This window comes from Sceloporus occidentalis, unplaced genomic scaffold (assembly GCF_023333645.1).
Source record: "Sceloporus occidentalis isolate IW3139 unplaced genomic scaffold, rSceOcc1.0.p SCAF_1, whole genome shotgun sequence".
Classification (NCBI taxonomy): domain Eukaryota; kingdom Metazoa; phylum Chordata; class Lepidosauria; order Squamata; family Phrynosomatidae; genus Sceloporus; species Sceloporus occidentalis.
The window spans coordinates 261,338,592-261,357,248 of record NW_028316981.1 but is presented as its reverse complement, the minus strand read 5'-3'; the positions used below and the strand labels follow the sequence as shown (position 1 = coordinate 261,357,248).

The 18,657-nt window shown below is 41.5% G+C and overlaps 1 protein-coding gene across 13 annotated transcripts in view; it reads left to right on the top strand.

Moving 5' to 3' along the window:
* LOC149323807 (inositol hexakisphosphate and diphosphoinositol-pentakisphosphate kinase 2-like) overlaps positions 1–18,657 on the top strand; it is an 81,587-nt gene that overhangs the window by 42,210 nt on the left and 20,720 nt on the right. For all 13 annotated transcript variants that reach the window (XM_089492608.1, XM_089492640.1, XM_089492669.1 and 10 more), the window contains 7 exons: positions 1,686–1,827; positions 2,161–2,384; positions 4,901–5,028; positions 14,316–14,430; positions 16,111–16,218; positions 16,310–16,426; positions 17,220–17,393. In XM_089492608.1, coding sequence (XP_089348734.1) covers positions 1,686–1,827; positions 2,161–2,384; positions 4,901–5,028; positions 14,316–14,430; positions 16,111–16,218; positions 16,310–16,426; positions 17,220–17,393 — 1,008 coding nt within the window. The remainder of the gene's footprint in view (positions 1–1,685; positions 1,828–2,160; positions 2,385–4,900; positions 5,029–14,315; positions 14,431–16,110; positions 16,219–16,309; positions 16,427–17,219; positions 17,394–18,657) is intronic.

Here is an 18,657-nt window from a genome sequence, read left to right as displayed (position 1 = left end):
CTGTGCTGCGAGAAGGGTGCTGCAGATCACACCACAGGATTTTGGCAGCAAACCAGAATTTTTAAAAACAAAAACAAACAGGGAATGTTTCTAGAAGAACATCTAATGTAGGCAACTTGGTGGCAGGGAAAGGGTGAAAGCAGAAAGTTCGATGTGTTCCATCAGCTCTGCCTTGCTCACTCCCTGTTTAGTCAATTTAGGAGGAGAAAAGCCAGCTTTGGGATTTCACAATTTTCAGGGAAAGCCCACTAATCAGAACACCAGTTCCCATAACACTGCCCCCCTTTGTCTGAAAGGACGGACCCGCCAAAACGGTGCATTCTCAGGTACAAGTTGCACCATCCCATTTTTTTCTCTTCCACCTTAAAGCATATGTGAGCACAAAAGCTAACAAATGTACCACCAGCAGACACCGATCACCTCTTTTGCCCCACCCACCTACCACTCCTACCACCGACTCAATGGCACAAGCAGTCAACTGCCTATATGGCCTGCCAGTGCACCCAATGACACATGGCCACAGCACAAGCATGGAGACCCCCCAGACAAAGCCCTCTCCCCCCTTCCTCCATGGCCTCTGTTGAATGTGCCAGTTTGTTAATGTTATGATTAAATCCATTGTATTGTTGGCAACACACCATGTTGGTTATCATTTTACTTCATGGGGTGTTCAGTGGTGCAGCTAACCATTCATACGTGATTGATTTGTAGGCAGGTGACAAAAAAAATATGGCAGCTATGGGGCCAGCAGCACATCAGACTCTTCCCTCATCTTTGCACAAGCGTGCAGTCTAGAGCAAACTGGGGGTTAATTTGCTGTGGTGTTTAGCCTTGGAGCATGGCTTTGTCTCAGATTCCTCCTGTGTTGGCCAAGTGCATCATTTAAACAGGTAGTTTTCAAAATGGTGTGGAAGTGCATTTTATCACTCATGCAGGCAGCCCTTAATTAACCAACATAGCTAGTTAGGAGCTTAAAGAATTCATTCAACTTAGTACACATTATTCTTATTTTTAAGATTTTGTAGTTACAGATAAAATAGCAAACAACTCAAATGAATTGTTAAAAACCTTATGTGATTTTTAATTGATGTGTGTTTGTCATGTTACCATAGCAGTGTGTTTGTCTTGTTCCTATAGCAGGGCTTATTAGAATGCTGGTTTATTTCTAGGATCCTGTCCTCTGTCCTACTATGTAAACATTTATTCAAAAAGGGGATATGAAATATCATGCTGTGTGAGGAAGACAAAAAGCAGCTAATGAGTTACTCTTATCAGCACTAGGTAGTGTTTTGCATTGTGTTGAAAGCACCTTTTCCTTCAAAGGAGCTTATGTACAGTGTGCCCTCCTTATCCGTGGATTTTTTTATCCATGGATTGAGGCATCCACGGCTTGATCATATTCCAAAAAAGTATAAATTCCAAATAGCAAAACCTTGATTTTCCATTTTATGTAAGGGACACCATTTTACTCTGCCATTATATTTAATGGGACATGAGCATTCACGGATTTTGTTATCCACGAGGGATCCTGGACCAAACCCCAGCAGATAACAAGGTCCACTGTAATTTGAACAGGTTTTCCATTTTGCTGTTTTAATAGCATTGTTTCGGTCATTGGGTAACTAACCACAGAGCTTAGTATAACTTTTATAATTGATATATTTCTTTTTTTTCTGGTCCTACAGCTTACACCATCTGGCAGCATTTCTCTAATAAAATCTATGCAAATAATAAAAAATCCTATTAAGACATGTGACAAGGTATATTCTTTGATCCAGAGTTTGACATCTCAGATCAGACGAAGGATGGAAGATCCTAAGTTTGCAGGTAAACACATATTCTAAGAAGATAATAATGTCAGTGCCAACTTCACAATTGACTATTTGGACTGGTACAAACTTTTGGTCATACATATTTTGTTGCAGACGTAGAGCTTGTCTAGGCAACTAATTTTGCTATAGAAGTGGATTGCACTCTTAATCTGGAAAAGCACAAGGCTAATATGAGAACAAACATATGTAAGACAGTTGTTAGCTAGAGTATGTCTTCAAATTCTCATGTTGCTTCTCCCTTCAACATCTGTTTTGATCTTATTTCAAGCTATTTGATTTGATTAGCCTTTGGTTATTATAACTTAATTATAATTTTTTATCCACCTAGATATTCAACTTTACCACAGTGAAACATTGGAACTAATGCTACGTAGATGGGCCAAACTTGAAAAGGACTTTAAAACAAAGAATGGAAGATATGACATTAGCAAAATTCCAGATATCTATGATTGTATAAAATATGATGTCCAGCATAATATCTCTTTAAAATTAGAAAATACAATGGAACTATACAGACTGTCAAAAGCATTGGCTGATATTGTGATACCACAGGTATTGAACTTCCAGCTTCTATAAAATAGTATTCTTATTGCAATAATTTTTATTTCTCCTACAAGTCATACATTTCTATGGTAAATAATTTAATTAATTTGAGCCCAGTATGTGTGATCCATTAATCAGTTTCTATTAATTGTTAGTATGCCCTAAAAAAAGATTTCTCTTATTTCTGGTCCTTATGAAACAGGGAGATATCTAATAATTACTTACCTGATACATCTCTTGTAGATGTTGGGTGGGATTCAGATTAATAGTGCAGTCCTATGCATAACTACTTAGATGTGAAGTACCACCAATTTAACTGGGGCTTACTCCCAGGTAAATGGATATAGGATTGCTGTCTAACTTTAGAATCTCGTTGCACTATGCTAGCATAATTATGCCAGCATAGGCAGTGGCAGTAGGAGGAAGAAGGCTACAGGTGCAACAGGCATGAAAGAAATGAAGGCAACAGAGAAGCAGCTGGCATCTCTTGTATGCTTTGCCTTGCCACCACTGCATGAACATGAACAAAGTGCAGTTACTAGTATAGTGCACCAACAGGATTCTGGCCTAAGTTACGTGCATTTTAAATCTCTAAAAATCAGCAGGACAGTTTGATTGTGCCTCCTGGTTGAAACATATTGATTAACTTTGGTTCTAGTCCATTCAAAATAAATAGTGACAAATGGTCCTTGCAACAAAATGTTGCAGTTAGAATGTGCCCTCTTTCAAGGCTTCATTCTAATCCATTCTCCTTCTCTCCACATTTTTCTTCTTTTCTCTTCCTCTGCCTCCTCCCTCTCCTCATTCTAGCAAGAGTGTATTAATGTTCCATTCCTTGTAAGCATCTTCGGTACTCATTGGGATATTTTGCCCTCCCCACCTTCCATTTTAGGAGTAATAAATAAATTAAACCTTAATTTCATTAACATTTGAATAGTAACAAATAAATTAACATAGCAAGCTGTTGAATTGACAGTTTAGCTGGGTTCAGATGAAGCCTGGACAACAATTTTAAGGCTTTGTGGCAGACTATAAAAACATGAGGAGAAAAGGCATTACTGTATTCCCTTGAAAACGAACTGAAAAGAACTGAAAAGCAGAATTAGAAAAAAATGACTGACCCATGCCATACTTATGAATAAAATAAAAAATAATTGCTCTTCAGAACAACTGAATGTGAACTGATATAACATGTTTCCCAACCATATGTGCTTCACAACACCCAGAATAACTAGATGAAGGTTGTACAGTGTGCCCATGTCATACGCTGGAAGCTGCACTGGAAGAAGCGCACTGTGCCCAGGAAAGAATAATAGGGTGCATGCCATCATACCGCCACGAGCCCCATTGACCTTAATGGGGCTTGAGCATAGGCGGAATTTCCCTTATGCAAGGGGGGGGGGGGGCTCCGAAATGGATCTCCTGCATAAGGGAAGGGACCACTGTACTCTCTTTCTGCTATTGTTTGCCCATTACTGGAGTTCAGAAGCATGGTACTTTTGATCCTAGAAATATATTCTAATGTTGCATAAAATTATAACTAGTAGCCATCGATACCCTTATTCTCTAATAATTGTTCTGTGTTAATCATGTCATTTTTGACTTATGGGAACCCAAAATCCGTGGGATTTTCTGTTTCTTCAGAGGAGGTTTGACATTGCTGTCTTCTGAGGCTGAGAGAGTGTGACTTGCTCAAGGTCAGCCTAGTGGTTTCACATAGCCGAGGTGGGATTTGAACCCAGGTCCCTAGAGTAATAGTCCAACGCTCAAACCGCTAGGTGATGCTGTCTCCTACCCCTAATTGTTAATTGTATTAACCCCATTTAAATGCACTTGAGTAGTGGACCACCTGTCCTAAATTGAGAGTAGTAAAAAGAAGGGAATAAATGGAGGAAATGGAATCTTGCCACTTTGAAAACTAATCAATTTATTTTAGTATCAGCCTTTGGAGAATTACAGTCCACTTCCTTAGACTGATAGACTACAGTTTTCAAACCTCAGGTATATATGTATAGTTTCACACCCGTGAGGTACCACACACACACACACATACAGTTGGCATGAAGGGCTTCCATTTCAGACCCCCCATGCCAAATACCACAGGACCGCAAGATCCATTATAGCAAATGGTGGTGCAATGTGTGTACAGTTACATTAGTGTGGCTGCCTGCATGCACTGCCATTGACAAGAATAGGGTGGAGTCATCTGTAGATGCTCCGATCTGCAGATGGCAAACCTGCCAATACTGAGAGCTGACTGTCATCCATATATTCCTGATATTTGTATTGTGCTCCATCAGCACATCAGATAAAGTGGATTGTATTAAAAAAATGCTAAAATACATCAGTTAGTCTTAGAGGTGCAACAAAAACCCTTTTTTAAAAACCCCTTCCCTTTTTTTATACTGAAACAAACTAATATATATTAATACTAATATATAACAAGCTATCTCAATTAACAACAAACCTGCTTAATTGAGAAGTAATTTTTAGTATTAAATGCAGTTTACTTTCTGTCCATTAAGGAATATGGTATTACTGAAGCTGAAAAACTTGAGATTGCTAAAGGTTACTGCAATCCACTCTTGAGGAAAATCCGGTCTGATCTTCAGAGAACACAAGATGATGATACTGTTAATAAGCTTCATCCTTTGTAAGTTCCTTTTTAACTAGAGAATTTGGGATTGGTAATTCTCATTATAGTTCTGTTTTATATTATGTAAAGAATTTAGCTAAAATCAGTAAAATCATGATAGACTGATACTGAGGCCATTTACAACATGGCCAGAATGCAGAAATTATAGGTTAAGGCATCTGGGCATAACATTTGTGGTATGTAAGCAGTGAAGACATTTTACTGGCTTGCACTGTTCATGCTTACAGCCAGCCTTCATACACCCACATTATTCTTTCAGCCCCAGATCTCATGCTGTTTTTAAATTAGTGTGAGTGTTTTAAAAATGTTTCAGAATGTGTGTGTGTGTGTGTGTGTGTGTGTGTGTGTGTGGTTTTTGTTTGTTTATTTGTTTTGCTTGTTTTAGGAAACTCACTGAATTACATGAACACTGTTGGAGAAGATTCTTTGGAGATTATCACATGTGGCTTTTAAACCATGATTTCACTGAAAAGGAAGCAGCTTTGGCAGTACTGACTGCATGATGCCACCTCCCACCTGTAGTTGCCCTGTCCCCCATCCATCCCTTTTCATTCACAAGGGAAACCCGTGAATAACCTGACAATCATGCAATGCCCATGCAGGGGGAGCCATTCCCAGGGCAGTTGTGTGATTGCCAGTCATATGTTGTCAGTGTCCTCCCTCCTTTACCCTCTCCCTCTTGCTATTCTTTTTCTTCTTTTTTCCCATTTTTTGGGCAGTTCTGGAGCTGCAGTCTCAATCAAACTTTTAAAAAACGTTTTAAAGCTTAAATCACAGCTGCAGAGTTTTGGAAGTGCATGAAAAAAGTTCAGTGAAAAAAACTCCTAAAGGCATGCTGGGTAGAGCATAAGGGAGGGAGGTGGGGTTAAAGGAGTGGGCAGGAAGAGGGCACAATGGGAGCAGCAGCCCTGGTTTAATGAATGAGAGAGGTGCAGTGACGGCTGCCGAATCAGTATGTTCCCATTTTATTATTACAAGCATGACTGCAGCAAGAAAAGATGGTATGATAATGTTCTTACTGGAAAGAAAAGCCTGCTAAAGCATTTGTTCCAGCAACAGTGGAAGTGCCCATCACTATGATTCTGGGAGAATGATTTTAAAAGAACCAAAATGCAGGCAGAAGATAAATTTAGAATCCTCAGCAGGAGTAGTATATTGAAGAAGTGCATTCATATAATAGGGTAACCTGATCCTTTCTACTCTGTACTAAAAAGTTAAGATGGCAGGTAGAAGTATTAGAACATGTTCTCCTTCGTGAGAGGAGAGAACAGAGAGATGCAGGCCTTGAACAATGTGTGGATGTGAGAGAGAGTTCAGCCTGGATTAGTTCTTTTTCTTTACAACAGAGGACAGTCACTTAATTAACCCTGTCTAAACTATCCCATCCCTAATGGACAAGAGAGCAGCGAGAAAAAGTGTAGAAGCAGCTACATCTTCCAACAATGAGAATGAGGTATAACATTTATTTTACTGTGGCCCTAATATTTTAAACATTATGTCAAACATTTGGATGTGGCACATTCAGGTTCAGACATAACTTTAGGCAACAATCAATCTTTAAATCTAACAGGTCATAAAATTACTGATAAACATAAATCAGAAATTCATAATGGATTTGTATGCTGACATAATAATAATAAATAATAAAACTTTTATTTATATACCGCCCTTCCATTGATCAGGGCGGTAAACAGCATAATAAAAACAATACATACATTGTACAAATTAAAAACAACTTAAAAACCCCCGGTCAGCCATCCATCTTGCCGTCAACATAGAGAGGGAGGCCATCGAGGACTTCACTTGGGGAATGCAGTTCGAAATAGAAGGGTTTTTAAGTCCCTTCTAAACTGAACCAGGGAGGTGGCCGAGCGGAGCTCTGTGGGCAGCGTGTTCCAAAGGGTCGGGGCAACGATGGAATACGTCCTCCTCGTTGTAGAGGAGAGTTTGGCCCCTGGAACCCTAAGTAATTGCTGCCCAGAAGTTCTGAGGGTGCGGGGCGGAATGTATGGGGAGAGGCGGTCCTTCAGGTATCCTGGGCCCAAGCCATGTAGGGCTTTATAGGTAATCACCAACACCTTGTACTGTGCCCGGAAGCGAATAGGTAGCCAGTGCAGATCTTTAAGCACAGGTGTAATATGGCTGGTCCTGGAAGTACCAGTGACCAGCCTGGCCGCCATATTCTGTACCAGCTGTAGCTTCCGAGTATGATACAAGGGTTGCCCCATGTAGAGCGCATTGCAGAAGTCCAATCTAGAGGTTACCAGAGCATGTACCACCGTTTCAAGGTCCCTCTGGGCCAGGTATGGGCGCAGCTGGCGAATAAGCCGAAGCTGATAACAGGTGTTCTTGACAGTCGCATTCACCTGAGATGTAAGGTGGAGCGACGAATCAAGAAGCACCCCCAGACTGCACACGGAGTCCTTCACGGGAAGCGTGATCCCGTTCAGGACAGGTGGAACCACCGCCATTCCTGGACCAGGGGAACCTATCATGAGTACCTCTGTTTTCTCTGGATTCAGGCTGAGTCGGTTTTTCCTCATCCAGCCCATTACTGACTCCAGGCATGCCACGAGAGGAGAGACGCCATCCTCGGTCACTGCATCAGTCGGAGACATAGAGAAGACTATTTGGGTGTCATCAGAGTACTGATAACTCCGCGCCCCATGTCTCCGGATGATCTCTCCCAGCGGTTTCATGTAAATGTTAAATAGCATGGGAGACAGAATGGCTCCTTGAGGGACCCCAGTTGTGAGGGCCCTCTTATTGGAGCTCACGTCTCCCAGCTGCACCATCTGGAACCTCCCAGAGAGGTAGGACCGGAACCACTGGAGCGCAGTGCCCCCGATTCCCACCTCAGCCAGGCATTCCAGAAGGATACCATGGTCTATGGTATCGAAAGCCGCTGAGATGTCCAGGAGCACCAACAGGGACACGCTTCCCCTGTCGATGCCCAGACGGAGATCATCGACCAAGGCGACCATGGCCGTCTCAACCCTGTAACCCGCCCGAAAGCCAGTTTGAAATGGGTCCAGATAATCCGTTTCATCCAAGACCGACTGAAGCTGGATTGCAACCGCCCTCTCGATCACCTTCCCCAGAAATGGCAGCAGCGAGACTGGCCGATAATTATTGTATACCAGGGGGTCGAGGGAGGGCTTTTTTAATAAAGGTTTTACGATGGCCAATTTTAACTCAGATGGGAATTGCCCTTCCCTCAAGGATGTATTAATAATCCGGCGCAGCAATAAAGTTACTGCCGGTCCCCCCTGCGCTGCTAACCATGAGGGACAAGGGTCGAGAGAGCAGGTTGTCTTCCGAACACTTCCGAGGATCTTGTCCACATCATCGGTACTTACCAACTCAAACTGATCCAGTTTAATGGAGTCCACGGAGGCTCTGGATGCCTCTACCCTAGGTTCTGCTCCAATGCCGGCGTTAAGACCTTCGCTTATCCGAGAGGTTTTATCCGCGAAGAAGTTGTTAAATTGGTCACAGCAGGCCTTAGAAGGTTCAAGGATCTGGTTCGGGGCGGGAGGGAGCTGAGTTAGCTCCCTGACCACCCTGAACAACTCTGCTGGACGCGACTCCGTGGACGCGACACGAGCACCATAGACATGTGAAGATGCTGTTAACTGTACCATCTAACAGTACCTTTTATTATTTTATTTTGTTGCTAACTGCCATTGAGTCAGCCTTGACTCATGGCGATTCTGTGAAATGAGACACCTCCATGTTCCCCTATCCTTTACTGCCTTGCTCAGGTCCTGTAGGGTCATGACCGTGGTTTCATTAATTGAGTCTATCCATCTGATATGTAGTCTTCCTCTCTTTCTGTTGCCCTCCACCTTTCCTAGCATTATTTTGTTTTCTAGTGAGTCATTTCTTCTCATGATGTGACAAAAGTATGGCAACCTTAATTTAGTCATCTTGGCTTCCGACAGGAGTTGAGGCTTGATCTGTTTTAAGATCCATTTGTTTGTCTTTTTGGCTGTCCATGGTATTCTCAGCACTCTTTTTCAGCACCACATCTCTGATGAGTGGATTTACTTTCTTTCAGCTTTCTTCACTGCCCAGCTCTCACATCCATACATGGTGATGGGAAAAAATGATGCCTTAAACAAGCCAGACATTGGTGCAGAAAGCTGCTCCTTTTGAGGTGGCAAAAAGCCAGTTTCTTAGTGCTCCTGTGGTGTATAAATGGCAGAGTGCCGCAAAGCTGCTCACCATGTGGTCAGGCAGGTAGCTTTATGTCAGCTTCCTGCCGGCTTAGGGGCATGTGTCATCTAAACGACATGCCGCCAAGTTGCCAGGAAGCTGCCACAAAGGGGATGTCTGTTTTGCCCCTTAGATTGTTGATCTTCCTTTTTCCAATCTTCACTTCTTCTTTCGTGTCCAGACCTGCTCTGCGTATGATATTTTCTGTATATACGTTGAATAGATAGGGTGGTAGAATGCAGTCTTTTCTGACTCCCTTTCCAGTTGGGAATCATTTCCCTGTAGACAAGGGCCCAGGAGCCTGTAGTTTGGTTTATGGTCCTCACTCACTCCAGATTGGCAAGAAAAAGAAAGACCTTCCAGCGACTGCATGTGGGTGGCTCTAACCTTATCAGAGATGCAGTTCTCCCATCTTCTCTTTCAGCCTTCCAAGGAATTGGAATGAATATAAAGCACATACTATGCCTGGGGAGCCATCCTCATCTACCTAGAGAAGATGAGCAGTTTTACTTCCTCTGATGCCCCATTTGTCTCCTTTCATCCACGTTCAAAGAGCAAGAAGACATCGGCCTCCACTTGTAGCAGGTGGATCAGGCCCTGTATTACTATCTGTCATGAGGTCTTGAGGAGGTCACCACTAGAAACCTAGCCACCCTCACCAAGGAGCCCAACTACATCAGCATCTCTAGCCATCAAAGGTGAAGAGACCAGAAGTGTGCCCATGTGGAAGTCACTTGTTAGGCATTACTTGTTAAGGAAAAAGCAACATGGGACATACAGTGATTGAAATAAAACATGTATGTGAGAGTCAGAGTGACTCAGCAGAAGCCAATGGAGAACCACACAGGTGTACATGGTAATAGAATTAACAAGTCCTGAGTGCCAAGGACAAGAAATGCATAGTGAATAATTGGACACACCTGACAATTGTAAAGTGGTCAAGGATGAGATGATGAAATCATCTAATCTGGATAGAAACAAGAGAACCAATGAGAATGACGTACACGCCTACTGGGTGGAAACAGACCACAGTAGGTGGTACCTTGGTTTGACTATAATAATGACTATGAATCCCAGTATGTTTTGTGGGTAGTAGCAGTGGGTAGTAGTAGTGGATTGGATAGTGAGGAGTTGAGTATTGCTGGATAGTTTGGAGCTGTGTATATATTAGAATAAAGTAGATCTTTTATATAAGACTACTGAGTTGTCTGGTGTCTTGGGTGAAGCTACAAGAACCAGCAGGACCCTGGTGAAGAAGGGTGAAGACTTCTGTGGAAGCAAGAGTGAGAAGGCTTGGAGAGTTTGTCAGGGTCTTCAGCCTATTCTCTGCAACTCTTGCAAAGCTTTAACAACTGGCCAAAACTGGTCAGCGTGGTGCACAACCAGGTGGTGAGTTCCAGGCCAGAGGTGAAGAGCCACAACTCCCATCATCCCTGACATTACTAGCTTTACAACTGTTGTTTACATTTTTCTGGAGCATTTTTCTTTTTGACTATTGTACTGACTGGCCTTCTGGGGCTGTTAGCTCTACCCACGTGAGGTCACCAGATGGTCTTTCTTTTTCCTACCTGTCTGGAGCAAGTGGATGGAGCATAACCCAAACTACAGGATGTTAGTCCCTTAGCTACTGGAAATGGACTTATTATTATTATTATTATTATTATTATTATTATTATTATTTCTTATCCACCTCTCCCCATAGATTGCATTGGGGGACAACAACAATTAACAGGTAACATCAGTTCAAACAAACAAACAAACAAAACAAGCTTCATTTATATACCGCTTCATACCGCCAAAGCAGTGTCTAAGCGGTTTACAACTGTAAGCTAATTTGCCCCCAACAAGCTGGGTATTCATTTTAGCGACGTCAGAAGGATGCAAGCCTGAGTCAAACTTGAGCCCTTTTGCTGGTCTTGAACTCGCAACCTTGTGGTTTTGAGTGAGTGGCTGCAGTACAGGCATTTAACCACTGGGCCACCATGAATTTAACATGAATTTTAAAAGGACAAATAAGATGTATTCATATTAAAACAATCCCTATTTAAAATTGGTCATTTAAAATTCACAAATAAGAACCAATGTTCCTTTGGGTTTCTCCGTATTCTCTTCTGATGGTTGCCTCCTACCCTGAGTACACGCTTTGAATTAGGACGACCAAGTGCAATGGTACATCCATTTCTTTAAGATTACTCCATAGTTTTTCGTTATCTATGCAGTCAAAGACTTTGCTGTAGTCTAAAAAGCACGCACTGATTTTCTTCTGGATTTCCCTGGTGATCCATTAGCCATAATATTATTGTGATTCCTAGTGCCTCTTTCTTTCCTGAATCCAGCTTGCATCTCTGGAATTTCTTGCTTCATATATGGTAATTGTGTCTGTTGCATCACTTTAAGTATGACTTTGCTTGCCTGAGAGATTAATGCAGTGTTCTGTTAGTTGCTGCAGTTTTTATGTCTCCTTTTTTAGAAATTGGAATGAATATTAGTCATTTCCGATCTTTTGGTCATTAGTTTGTTTTCCATATTTGTTGGCGGATTTTAGTTGTTGGCAGCAGTTCTATTGGTATGTCATCTATACCTGGTGATTTATTCTTCCCAATTTTTTCAATTACCCTTTTATTTGACTTTCCAGAACTTGGGGTTCATCTTCACATGGTTCTTCTTCCCATGTGTTAGTCATCCTTCCTTCTATTTTATATCACTCTTCTGTGCATAGCTTCCATTTTTTTTTCATTTTGGTCACATACTATAATTATTATTATTATTATTATTATTATTAATAGGATTTATTTCTATACTGCCCAATCACTGGGAATCCAGGCGGTTTACAACAGAGGGGATAATAGACGGTTCCCTGCCCTCAGGCTTACAATCTAAAAGACACGACACAAAAGGAGAAGGGAATGGGGAGGGGGGGAGGGGATCAGATCCAGCATTCTTCTCTCCCTCTGAGGCCTGGACCAAGGCAGATGGACCGGAGGGAGGGCTCTTCTTCTTCAGGCTAGCCATGATGGATTTGGGCTGGCATGGTCAAATCCTTCATAGGCCGGAAGATGACAGTTGTGGAGGGAGGAGTCTCCTCTTCCAGGCGAGCCCTGATGGAACTGAGCCTGCTTGATCAACTCCCTCACAGGCCAGAAGATGACAGTTATGGAGGGAGGAGTCTTTTTCTTCAGGCGAGCCCTGATGGAACTGAGCCTGCCTGATCAACTCCCTCATATGTTCCTATGTTCCTCTTCCGATTGAATAGCATCTCATCCTTGGTTTAAATTTCTCTTTAATTTCCTGGATCTTGTGGAAGAGGTGTCTTGTTCTTCCTAATTTATTGTTGGCTTCTATTTCTCTTCTATACTTTCCTACAGATAGTAACTTGCTTTGAAAAATTCATCAGTAGGGAAGTGAGCATGCATATATTCCCTTCCCAAACCTATAAGCACTTCTTTTACTTCCTTCTCCCACAAGCAATACAGTCTCTCCCTCACATACAGTGCATCCACGTTTTACATGGGAGCGCATATGCTGAAAGCCACTCCGGAAGAGCCTGTCACGCGCCCTAGAAGAAGTAACGGGGCATGTGCCCATGGCATGCATGCACTGCCGCGACATTGTGCGCCGTGGGCACAAGCCCCATTAGTACCTATGGGGCTCCAGCATATGCTGATTTCCCCTTACACAGAGGGATCTGGAACAATTCCCCACGTAAGGGGAAGGCCCACTGTACATATAATAATAATAATATTTATTTATATTCCGCTTAATCTCTAGGAATCCAAGTGGATTACAACAGTAAAGCAAAATACAGTTGAAAGAGAATACATTAAAAATTCCAAGATCCCCATCCCTCTCTCCCAGTCATAAAACATAATTAAATGGTGAAAGGAAATTAAACCAAGAAAAGAAGTTAAAAATATTAATATACAATAACAATTAAAGTGAAATAAGAGTTTCAAGCGGGGTCTGGGTAGAATAAAGATAAAGATAGTGGATAATGGGAGAGAAAGAAGAGGGGGAGGCAGGTCATCAAGGATGTTCTAGTCTGGAAAGGCCTACTGGAAGAGATCTGTCTTAATAGCCTTCTTAAAGGTTTCCAAGGTGGTAATCTGACAGATCTCGTCTGGCAGGTCGTTCCAGAGTCTAGGAGCAGCTGCTGAAAAGGGACTCTGGGTCACTGCAGAGAGTCTAGTCCTCTTCAGTTGAAGCAGATTCTTCCCAGCGGAGCAGAAAGTGTGGGGAGGATGGGGATCTTGGAATGAACAACCAAGTCATCTCTTCCAAACATTAAGTCTGGCAACTTTCACAAGTTCCCAATCAACTATACACAGCCAGGGAAACATCTCAAAACCTGGCTATTTCAACATCTGTGCTGTTTGAGGATCTTGTCCTATAGTCGTCTAGGCCCTGGGTGGAAGCTGGCACTGCCACACTATACACAGTCAGGGAAACATCTCAAAACCTAGCCACTTCAACATCTGTGCTGCTTGAGGATCTTGTCCTATAGTCATCTAGGCCCTGGGTGGAAGCTGGCACTGCCACACTGTACGGCATCTGTTTGAAAGTGTTCACATTCTGTGACTGGAAACCTCAGGAGGACATGCTGTAATTTGGTGGAGGGATGTCATCTTTGTCCAGCAGGTTGCCTGTACTACTGCTTTTACCTTGGCTCATGTACATGCTTAACGCTTCCCTGATCTACATTCTAACAAGTCACATCATTTCTCATTAGTACAATTCATCAGTCATTAGTCTACCATTAATTTTTGTTTGAGGAGAACATAAAGAAAACATATATATCATGCCTAGGCAAAAATAGTCATAAACAGCAGAAGAAAAGTGGCAGAAAGAGTAAAATGTTAAAACTGTTTTATCTTTTCTTTTCTCAGCATATCTGAAAATTGCTAGAAATTTGGTTGTCAGTATACAGATACTTTGTGCCCAGTTAATAAAACTAAAGAGAAATCTTATTGGGTTTGAGATTTTGAATGTTCATAATAATGGTAGAAAGCAGATGATACACTATGTGCCTGATGTATCTACATTGGTTCATTCTCTTATTTTCTTTTTAGATATTCTAGTGGAGTTATGTCTCCTGAACGCCATGTCCGAACCCGCCTGTATTTCACCAGTGAGAGTCATGTCCATTCCTTGCTATCAACTCTTCGCTATGGTTCCTTATGTGATGTAAGTGTTACCTTCTTCAGATTATATCCTGGGGTAGCTGTGTTAGCCTTATAGCAAATCAAATAACATCAAAAATCCACCAAACAGTGATATCTTTATTGGCACAACCAAAATGCACAATGTACATGTTGCAAGCTTTTGAAGCTCCACAGGCTTCTTCATCAGGCAAGGTGTTAAAATCCATGCAGGAGGGAAAAAAAGATGTTGGTCATAGGCCTGCATTTTGCTGTTTTTGTTCTCAGTTCAGATGGTATGGAGGGGTATTATTGCAAGCTGGCACCTCCTCCTCCTTGCCATGTGGCTTCTGGGAGTCTAAAAGTCCAGGAAATGTAACATCCATTTACAAACCATGCAAATGTAACAAAATGGAAAAGAACAAAGGGAAGAGGAGAAATAAAGGTACAGTGGGACCTCAGTATCCGCGGACTTGCCATCCGTAGATTTGAGCATCCACAGATGGCAATCCCTCACTCTCCCCAGTGTGCATGCAGCTGCACCACTACAGGGGACAGTGAGACTGAAGTCCTCCCTCCCTCCCCCTGAGGCTTCTGCCCTGGGCTTAGCTTTGGGGGAGAGGCTGGAGCCCCATTGGCCAGAGAGAGCCAGAGCTGGTACTGGGGCTTGGTTCTCAGAGCCTGGAGGTTCCGTCCCAGGTCTTGGGCCTGGAAGGGGTGCTCCGAGACGCAAACCCTGGTGCCGGTTCTGGCTCTTTCTGGTCGACAGAGTTCCAGCCTTTGCCCCCGAAGCCAAGCCAGGGGCATAAGCCTCATGGGGGAGGGAGGGAGGACTTCAGTTCCATTGTCCCAAGTGGTGGTGCAGCTGCGTGCACGTGCTATTATTGAGGACAGTGCATGCTTGCCGTCCGCGGATGCTCAAATCTGAAGATGGCAAGCCTGTGGATACTGAGGTCTCACTGTACCTTTATTTCTCTTCTTCCCTTTGTTTTTTCCATTTTGTTACTTTTAGAGTAACAGCTCCTAAAGAGATAGTTCTTAACTGTTGGTCCTTTACCTGCTTTCAGTTCCCATAAATGGTGAGGGATTCTGGGAATAGAAACCTAAAACATTTGGAGAGCTAAAGGTTGAGAACCCATACCTTAGGGAGTGGAGACCTGAATGTTTAGGTATTATGTAGGTAATTAGGTAATATGTTAGGTAATGTGTGTTTTTGTGCTGTTGTACTGCTGCTACTGCTGCTTATTTAAATAATACTTTTTAATTATTTAAGACAATATGAGTTGTACAGTGGACCCTTGTTATACACTGGGGTTTGGTTCCAAGATCCCCTATGTATAACAAAATCTGTGTATGCTCAAGTCCCATTAAATATAATGACATAGCAAAATGGTGTCTCTTATAAAAAATAGCAAATCAAGGTTTGATATTTGAAATTTATACTTTTTTGGAACATTTTCAAACCGTGAATGCTTGAATCTGTGTTTAAAAAGTCCGTGTATAAGAAGGGCCGACTGTATAACCTCAGGCTAAACCAATAAATACATTTACTATAGTGCACTGCTTTTCTGCACATTTACTTAAAAATAAGTGTGTTAATGCTATTTATTCCTGATTGCAGTATATAGGAATGCATCCTTAGAGTTAAAAGTGTATAAATTTTAAAAAGTGGTATCATCCTACTTTTTCTTAAAATGCTAAACATATGATTCTCTTTTGATCTAAGGCGTCAAAAGATGAACAATGGAAACGAGCTATGGATTATCTCAATGTTGTTAGTGAACTCAATTACATGACCCAGATTGTTATCATGCTGTATGAGGATCCAAACAAGGTAAAGAAATATACAAACAGGAAGACCCAGAAGTCAGCATATGAATATATTACATTAACTGAGTTTGAGTTATCTTGTCTATTTCTGTTAGGAGCCTTCTTCAGAGGAACGTTTTCATGTGGAATTACACTTTAGTCCTGGAGCTAAAGGTTGTGAAGAAGATAAAAATTTACCCTCGGGTTTTGGATATAGACCTGCTTCACGGGAGGTAAATGCTCCTAGAAATGTTTCTTACAAGAAACTCAAGTGTGATTTTGACCATCATTCCATAGTAGTTGACTGCCTCATAAGTAATTATATCTTTCCCAGAGCTTAGAAACATTACCTTTTTGGTACTACAGCTCCCAGATTCCACCAGCCAGTACAGCCCAATGACCATGCTGTCCAAGAGAGATTCTAGGAGCTGTAGTCTAGAAAAGTCTTTTTTTTTTTTTTCAAGCTCTGGCATTTCTTTATATTTTCTAACAATAATTTCTGGTAGTTTACAAGATAACTATTTACCTTCTTTAAAGATAATGTTCTTTCAGAAATACTTTCTACACTCTAATAATTTCAAAATCACTCCTCTATCTAAAGAAACCACTCTTAAAAAGTACATGGAGTGACATTTGATTGGAATAAGAGGATGAAGTCTTAGGTAGCATTATGATACCACAGGTAGATAATTATGCTTTTTGACTGTACATACACTTCAGTATGTAAAAGCTGTATTCATAAAAAATGTATGTAAGAGTAATACAAAGTGGAATGTTGAAGAAATACATTTTGATCAAGTGAGACTTATTGTGCCATACTCTTAGTTCTTTTATTTCTGAGATTTCGTCGAAGGCTAATTTTTATAAACCCCTCCTTGTGAATTTTCAAAACAACTTCTGATAGATCCCATTGTGTGGAGGATAATTGCCATGAGAATCTCAAAATAAGGGCACAGTTAAGAATGTTACTGATGTTTTCAATTTAACTGGTCTTATGTGTTAGATGCTTTATTTCTGTTCCTATAGAATGATGGCTCAAAGAAAACCTCCAATAGAAATGACAGTGATGAAGAATTGCATGCCTACAAAAAGGATGAAACGGATCGAGCCATAATGATGTTCAAGCCAATGGTTTCAGATCCAATTCATATACATAGAAAGTCACCACTTCCAAGACCCAGGAAAATCGGTTCAGTGGAAGTAAGTTTGATTACCCTTCATATGTGATAAAAAGAAGCTGCTAAAATGCATGATAAAATATATGGTAGCAGTGTTTCTAGGGCTTTAACAATGCTCTGAACACTTTTATAAATTAATAATCATTAATATGTTAGTAAGTTCTAGAAGAGTTTGATCTTTCATAACTAACTTACATTGCTTGCCTACATAGTCTTACAAGATGTAATGTACAATAAATGGAACCCTTTTATATGTGGCCCTTATACACAGATTTTTTTTATACACAGATTCAAGCATCCACGGTTTGAAAATGTTCCAAAAAAGTATCAGTTTCAAATATCAAACCTTGATTTTCCATTTTTTATAAGAGACACCATTTTGCTATGTCATTATATTTAATGGGACTTGAGCATCCATGGATTTTGTTATCCATAGGGGATCTTGGAACCAAACCCCAGCGTATTTCTCTTTGTGATAATGTTAGTTTTTATATATGCCCATTTTTGCCTAACATAATCATTTGTAGTGATAGAAGCTGAAACATAAGAAAGTACAGTGGTCCCTTACCTTACGCGGGGGATCTGTTCCATTCCCCCCCCCCCCGGCCACATAAGGGAAATTCCGCATATGCTTGAGTCCCATTAAAAACAATGGGGCTTGTGCACGTGGTGCCTACGGCGGCGTGCACCAAAGGCGTGCACACCATTACTCTTTCTGGCATATGGCACTGCTTCTTCCAGCATATGTGGAAAGCCATGTACAGTCGGCCCTTCTTATACACGGCTTTTTTATACACGGATTCAAGCATCCACGGTTTAAAAATGTTCAAAAAAAGTATAAATTTCAAATAGCAAACCTTTATTTTCCATTTTTTATAAGGGACACCATTTTGCCATGCCATTATAGTTAACGGGACCTGAGCATACACAGATTTTGTTATACACTGGGGATCTTGGAACCAAACCCCAGCATATATAACAAGGGTCCACTGTATATTGCGCCAGCACATGATGCGGGCACACACTATAACAGCAATGGAAAAAGTTGTATGTTTTCACACAAATTATAAATACAGACATTCTGACTTACAGAGGTAAATCTGCCACAATTAGAGTACAGTCATCTCTCCACATTCCAAGGTTCAGGGATGCAAGACACCCCCACAAATGTGGGGAAACTGTGAATAATCTATCCACTCATGTGGAAGCCCACTAAAAGGGATGGCGGAGCAGGGAACAGGAGCAGGAGCACATGCTCCTCTTCTTCCCCCGCCCGCATTTCTTTA